Source organism: Pagrus major, chromosome 15 (genome assembly GCF_040436345.1).
Source record: "Pagrus major chromosome 15, Pma_NU_1.0".
In the NCBI taxonomy this organism is placed as follows: Eukaryota; Metazoa; Chordata; class Actinopteri; order Spariformes; family Sparidae; genus Pagrus; species Pagrus major.
The window spans coordinates 7,539,358-7,546,760 of NC_133229.1; the positions used below are offsets into that span (position 1 = coordinate 7,539,358).

General features: G+C 40.6%; 1 protein-coding gene across 1 annotated transcript; it reads left to right on the top strand.

Annotated features, from left to right (window-relative positions):
- The first annotated feature begins 244 nt into the window (after positions 1-244).
- got1 (glutamic-oxaloacetic transaminase 1, soluble) lies at positions 245-5,757 on the top strand. Its single transcript, XM_073481578.1, has 9 exons — positions 245-426; positions 2,284-2,465; positions 2,549-2,672; positions 3,025-3,137; positions 3,280-3,384; positions 3,519-3,669; positions 3,879-4,044; positions 4,136-4,278; positions 4,515-5,757. The coding sequence occupies exons 1-9, from the start codon at positions 318-320 to the stop codon at positions 4,652-4,654; spliced, it is 1,233 nt and encodes a 410-aa protein (XP_073337679.1). The 5' UTR covers positions 245-317; the 3' UTR covers positions 4,655-5,757.
- Positions 5,758-7,403: the final 1,646 nt, after the last annotated feature.

Below are 7,403 nucleotides of genomic sequence, written 5' to 3' on the forward strand. Positions count from 1 at the left end.
TGGCACCACCTTGTGGTCACATCCTGTATTGCAATCAAATTCAGGCCCACCCACTTCTATTTGTTGTGACATGTGTCACTCACGCTGCAGAGTTATCCATTGGTCAACAATCCCTCTGCGGGTGTTTTCTTGAACTTTAACCTGACCTGGGATTGGCTTGGTAGTGTCATCTAGATTTCTATTGGTCGATCCGCTCACTCCCCCTTCACAACCTCCGAATCCAAGTTGAAGGTGAAAGTCTTCTCTCATCCCGTCAGCTGCCCCGGCAACCGCTTGTCTCAGTCCTGCCACAGACCTCAGTGAAATAAACAGCAGCTATGTCGGTGTTTTCTGAGGTCCCACAGGCAGCCCCTGTAGCTGTTTTCAAGCTATCGCAGGATTTCACCAACGACCAGTTTCCCAAGAAGGTGAACCTCGGGGTGGGAGGTAAGTTATTGAAGTCGTTTAGCCTGTGTGTGAGCCAACTAGCCGGTTTAAATTCTAGTTAATGGTGGCTTAGCTAAACGAGCTAGCAAAAGAACGGTGCCTTCATAGTATTTAAATTTTGACACCAATTTTGATAGCTGTATGGAAATATGTTTAAATATATTTTACCATAAAAATGACATTACTTAGATACGGTCACTCTTTTTGGTAGCTCTGGCATCTTAAACTTTGGTGGTCTTTCAGGTCTTTTTTGCTCCTCCAGCGTCACAGAATCTGACAGGTCACAGATTTCAGTGTAACACCTGAAGTGTTATCTAGTTATCATGGACAAATGTCACCAAAATGTCACGTTTGGTGTAACGTCACAGTAATGGTGGATGTTACAGTTACATTATTCAACGTTACTTTTCCTCTCTAAAGATGAGAGCCACTCTGTTTCATCAGACTCTGTTGAGAGTAAAAACAACTGATCGATTAAACCACGCAACTTGCTGTCAGTCCACACCAGCTCCTGACTGCAGCCCTGTTGATAATGCACCCCTGTTATGTAATAGCGTCGCACAAAGATTCATCTTTTATTTTCCTCCATTGTGCTGCACAATAACCTCTCACTTTGTGGTCCAGGGAGTGATTGGATTACTGCTCCCTCATGCTACAACAACAAGGAGTTGAAACATGTATGGCTTGTAAGTCCTGCTTCTCTCCAAAAGCAAGCAAATAGCACATTTCAGCTGTCAGTACAACTGTTTTCAGTGTTAATCTTATTAAAATCCTAATCCTTGCTGCTTACATTGCAAAGGAACAGTGTGGGAGACGTTGCTGAGCTCTCATGTGGCACTGCACGGCAGGAAGAAGCTACCTGAGTCCCATTAGTGCAGGGGGCTGAGGCCTCATAATCCCCTTCTCTCTGCAAGCCACAGTAGCCATGAGCCACTGGGCAGCTGGGAAATGTAGGCCACACAATGTGTAGTATGTTAAAAGTCATGTCTAGAACAGAAACAAGCAGTCGATCGATAGAAAATGAATCAGCAACTATTTCTACAATCCACTAACTGCTGAAGAATTTTTGTCAAATGGCAAAATGAACTAGTGCCAGCTCCTTGTTGGTGAGGATCTGCTGTTTTCTTTATCTTATTTGATAAGAAACTGAATACCTTTGGGTTCATGAAGACAGAGAAAGCAATCAGCAAGTAATCAGCGAGTAATCATTAATGGAAACAAACATATGAGTCAAATTATTTCAAGATTGATTATTCATATTTACAGATATATGTGCGTTTCGTGCCAGTTGATGAGAGAGATTACAGTAGACGATATTTAAACTGAGAATTATTTGTGAGTTGCAAAGAAAGGTGAGTCTCAGTTTTAGAGGTAAGGTATTGTAAGGTGAGGCCTGAGGTAAAAAAATAAAAAAGGCTATTGCATACTTTAGTCCTTATCAGGTGGTGACATGAGTTCATCTGGCTAAAACACACACAGGTGAAAGTGCATGTCTGTCACAGTGATCTTTCCAGGGTCAGTTCTACGTTCCTGTTATTTGACCCAGGTTTACATGCATAAAGCTTCTTATGGAAAAATATGTATTATTTGTTTGTTATTTCAGGCATACTCCTTAAAACATAAATATCATTGTTAATCATGAGATGAACTCATACGACCAGATGGCAATATCTTGTAAAATCAAAAATATCGAGATTACCAGCAAATGTTTGGCTCAGGAGGGAAAACAACTTGTATCAGAGTATCACATAAATATAAATCAAGGGAATGGCCTCAAAAAAGGCCTCACTCCTCCTTTTTTGCATGACATTATATAATAATTTTATAATATTTGTTGTCTTAAATTGTTCTCTACAGCCTACCGGACAGATGACAGCAAGCCGTGGGTTTTGCCAGTGGTGAAAAAAGTGGAAAAGGTCATTGTGCATGATGACACTTTGAACCATGAGTACCTGCCCATCCTGGGCCTTCCTGAGTTCAGATCCTCAGCCTCCAAGATCGCACTAGGAGACAACAGTCCTGCCATCCAGGAGAACAGGGTTAGTGTAGTAAAACACCATACTATGTTTCAGCTTTTAACCGAGTTACATTTAAACTAACAGTCTGTTTCTGTCACTGGCAGGTGGGGGCTGTCCAGTGTCTGGGAGGTACAGGTGCATTGAAGATGGGCGCAGAGTTTCTCAGGCGTTTCTACAACGGAAACAACAACACCAAAACACCCGTCTATGTGTCCGCACCTACCTGGGGTACCAACATGCACATACACAAACACACACACACACACACACACACACACACACACACACACACACACACACACACACACACAGTGGAAATGAACATGCTTCTTCAAAGATTTTGATCTTCTTTTAATATGTTACAGAGACTTCTATAGACTAACTCACTATAGACTTTAGACCCAGGATGTCAGTAGAGTCTTCTGTTAATACTCTCATCTTATCAGATATCTTGATTACTTATCAGTTTGTATACGTGAAGCTTTAATAAAACAGTAAACACCCTTTTATCTAGAGCGATTATGAACTATAAAACATTGAGAACTGAGAAAGTGAATTTTTTTCTTACCGTCTATTTCAGAAAATCACAATGCTGTTTTCGCCAATGCTGGCTTTGAGGATGTCCGTCCATACAAGTACTGGGATGCAGAGAAGAGGGGCCTCAACTTGGCTGGTTTCCTTGGTGACTTGGAGGTAAACTGTGTTATAGGGACTCTACCACTGCTTAAGTCATCATTCATTTTCAATAGGAGTTTACTGAATTCTTCTTCTTCTTCTTCTTCTTCTTCTTCTTCTTCTTCTTCTTCTTCTTCTTCTTCTTCTCTGTTTCCTGCAGAGTTGTCCAGCGCACTCCATCTTTGTCCTGCATGCCTGTGCACATAATCCAACTGGCACAGACCCCACACAGGAGCAGTGGAAGCAGATCGCTGAAGTTATGATGGTATTAGACACGCACACAAACTAACCCATTGTCTGTACTGTTGTCTCAACTATCATCATTAAGTGCGAGTTTAAACAGGACATGTTTTTGCATATTCTATCACAGTGTGTGCTGATTGTTTGATCTTTTTCCAGAGGAGGAAGCTGTTTGTGTTCTTTGACTCGGCTTATCAGGGATTCGCCTCAGGCAGTCTGGAGAAAGATGCCTGGGCCGTCCGCTACTTTGTCTCCCTGGGCTTTGAAATGTTCTGCGCCCAGTCGTTCTCCAAGAACTTTGGCCTCTACAGTGAGTAGCTTTAAGTTGTACATTATATGATTGTGAGACAGTGATAAAGAGTGAATGTTGTCCTGAATCACTGACTGACTGTCACAAAGTACTTTATATGGCCACAAACCATTTGAGTTATTATTAACTTATTAACTTAAGTTATTCTATTTTATCACGTCATATTTTATTTGACCATATGTCATATCGACATGTGTTTGTGCCATCAGATGAGCGTGTGGGCAACCTCACCGTTGTGGCTCGTGATGCAGACAACCTGAAGAGAATTATGTCCCAGATGGAGAAGATTGTCAGGACCACTTGGTCCAACCCACCATCTCAGGGAGCTCGCATTGTCGCCATCACTCTGAACTCACCGGAGCTCTTTAGTGAATGGTCAGCAAAAAATATCCCAACAAAAAGAACACTCAAAGCACTGCATGAGGTCACGATAATGTAAAAACGTATTTTCTGCCTTTGACTCAAGGAAGGACAATGTGAAGACCATGGCTGACAGAGTCTTGTTGATGAGGGCTCAGCTGAAAGCTAAGCTCCAAGCTCTGGGGACACCGGGGACCTGGAACCACATCACAGAGCAGATCGGCATGTTCAGCTTCACAGGCCTCAACCGTGAGTGCAAAGACCAAATACAGATACAAACTTAACACTGAAAGTTGCTGCAATTGTAGACTAAAATTCAACTGTGTCTCTTTGGGTGGGAAAATTCTGGGGCCTGTAAACACTGTTTCAGTTGTGGTGAAAGTTTAAAACGTTTTTTTTTTTTTTAAATATCCTAACAGGATTTATAAATTGTCACACTAACATTTAGTAAAACGTTAAATCTGTCTCTGCTCTTTTTCCTGCAGCCAAACAAGTGGAATACATGATTAAGGAGAAACACATCTACCTAATGGCCAGTGGTCGCATCAACATGTGCGGTCTGACCACCAAGAACATAGACTACGTCGCTGAGTCCATCCATGAGGCTGTCACCCAGGTCCAATAGATGACTACACTACCCACAATCCTCAGCACTTCCTCCTGCCTGGCCCTGAGCCTCCTGATTCCAGGGAAAGTGTTTGTATCCTGCAGGTCTCCTGGAGCAAACACAAACTCTCATTTGCACAAATTTGCAGACTGTCCCTTTTTCCCCCCTCTCCTGTCAGTGTTTGTGCTAAGCTAGGCTAAACACATCCTGGACCTATTTCTATCTGAACGCACAAAGATGATTGAGATACTAATCTTCTCATAAAACTTCCTGTAAGATATGGGAATCATTCCTTTAAGTAATTGTGTTTATAATTTATCCTCCTGTGTTCTTTGTGTCCTTATAGTCTGTACTTAGTGTGACATGACAGACTTTTTACATACAGTGTACTATTAGTGTATGTGTCATTACAGGCATCTTCTTTGAGAGGGTTAGTACATCTTTGACTGTGTTACTCAGCAGTGCTGACTCTCTAAAAATGTGTCACGCTGTTCTGATTCATCCATTCCAAGTGTTAATAACACACTTCCAATTTTATTTTGGTTGCAGTAATTAGCATGTATGATTAACAGTTGTTAAGAACACTTGATTTATATTAACATGACCAAACTGACGCAGTGTAGCTTTAAATCGAGGAAGCAATCGTAGTACATGTTGAACTGTACATGAATGAAGTAGCAGTATTACATTTATTGCTGGATGCAATGTGAACAAGAGATGAGGGTTCTCAGGAAGATATTTTTAACTTGAACTATGTAATTTATTAATGAATGTCTTCTGCCCAGAGGGGTTATACTAATTACCTCACTTTTAATCTGTATTAATGGAGCACTGAACTGCCCTAACAGGTGTGGTGACTCCAGAGTAATCTCTGTTTTCTCAGTGTTGGGATGTCTCTGGCACCTGCCAAGTGAATGTTGAGTTTGCACAGTGATCGTCTGTTGTAGCACTAGTGCACTATTATGTAAGACTCTCATGTCAATGGCACAAACACACTAATGATCAACCAGTTTGCTATCGTATGACTGTGGTACAACAATACAGCAGTCATACTGTTTAGCAACTGCATTCAATCTGAAGCTGACCTCCTTAATCACTTTAATAAAGAACTTTAAACAGTATATTTGTGTTTTTGTCACGTGTTTGAATTGACAATGTTTGTATTTATGCAATGGTTTTTACAAATAGATTAAAGTGAGTGACCCCAGAGGGGAAATAGTGCAGTGTACACACTCTGCAGTAGTTTTAATTGGACAAATATACATCATGAAAAGAAAACAAATAGACAAGATCAATAGTTCAGTCAATTTATTAATAATTTAATCATCCCTTGTGTAGATCATATGCTCTGTCTCTTGATATCTTTGGGTAACTTATATAATCATCTGAATTTTACATTACAAAATGCATCTTTACCTATACCCCAAACAGTATAGCAACCCTTAGAAATATGCAAAACTGAGTGTTTCTGATTCACACAAATCCTCTCACTCAGAGGCAGTTGTCAGATCAAAAGACTTCCCGTTGCATGCACTGTGTACATAGAGGGGTCCATGTGAAAAGCTCAGCAGTGCAGTATCCTTTGTACTTCAATAGCCTTACCAGGCAGAATGAATTATATCACCGAGTGTCCCCAAACACCACCTGTGTGTATGTGTGTGTCTGAAGAGAGGCGGTGGCTTGACGTCAGCTTGCGTCATATTGCTTTCCTCTTTCGTATCTCTCTCTGTTCTGTGCAGAAGTGTACCTGCCAAGTTGTCACAATGCAGCACAGCGTAGTCCAACCTGAGCTGCCACTAAAATGATCAAATCATTCTTTCATTATTGCAGCAATAGATGATTTCTAGAAACAATGGCTTAAAATCTTCCTTCAGTGAGCAGCATTGTCCATTGACCCTCTGCTGAAGTGCCCTTGTGCATCAGCTAAACATGAATACTGCCTTTAATGAGAATCGCAACCTTGTTTGTTCTTCTTTGCTATACTCACATTACTGCAGTATACTAGACCGTATATGGCCATGTTCCTCTGACATCACGCTCAGGGTGGGAAGCTCACATTTGCTGTTGATATGTTCCAGGTAAGAAGTCATGTGAATGTGGAGAATCAAACAGAACATTATCATTTCACCGTTTCCTGATTGATCAGTATGGAAGCCCATTTCTGCCAGATAAAGAAAAAAAAGATGAAAACTAAGATTCCCATGGGGAGTCATAATTATGAGATATAAAGTCAGAATTATGATAAAAAATCGAAATTATGAAATGAAACGTCATAATTATAAGATAAAAAGTCAAAACTATGAGATCAAAGAAGAAATTATGAGATAAAAAGTAAAAATTATTAAACAAAAAGTCCTAAATATGAGACGAGTCAAAATTCTGAGATTACAAAGTCAAAATTACGAGATACAAAAAATACATTATGAAATATAAAGTCTGAAATATGAGACAAAAAGTTTAAAATATTAAACGGAAACATCATTGTTAAACATCTACTGAGCATCAGTGACATTTGTAAGGTGAGGTGTCTGCACAGAGCCCAAAGGATACTAACAGACAACACCCACCACAGCCACAGTCTGTTCACCCTGCTGCCATCTCACACAGATATAGATGTCTTTTGACTTGCTGACCATCAGGAAGCAGTGAAATGCTAACAATTTGTCAGCTTCCCTTTGTTTATCTGACATGAAAAATGCCACACAGCAGTACAACACTTGATCTTCCCACCCTGAGCGTGATATCAGAGGAAAATGCCGCCATGCGA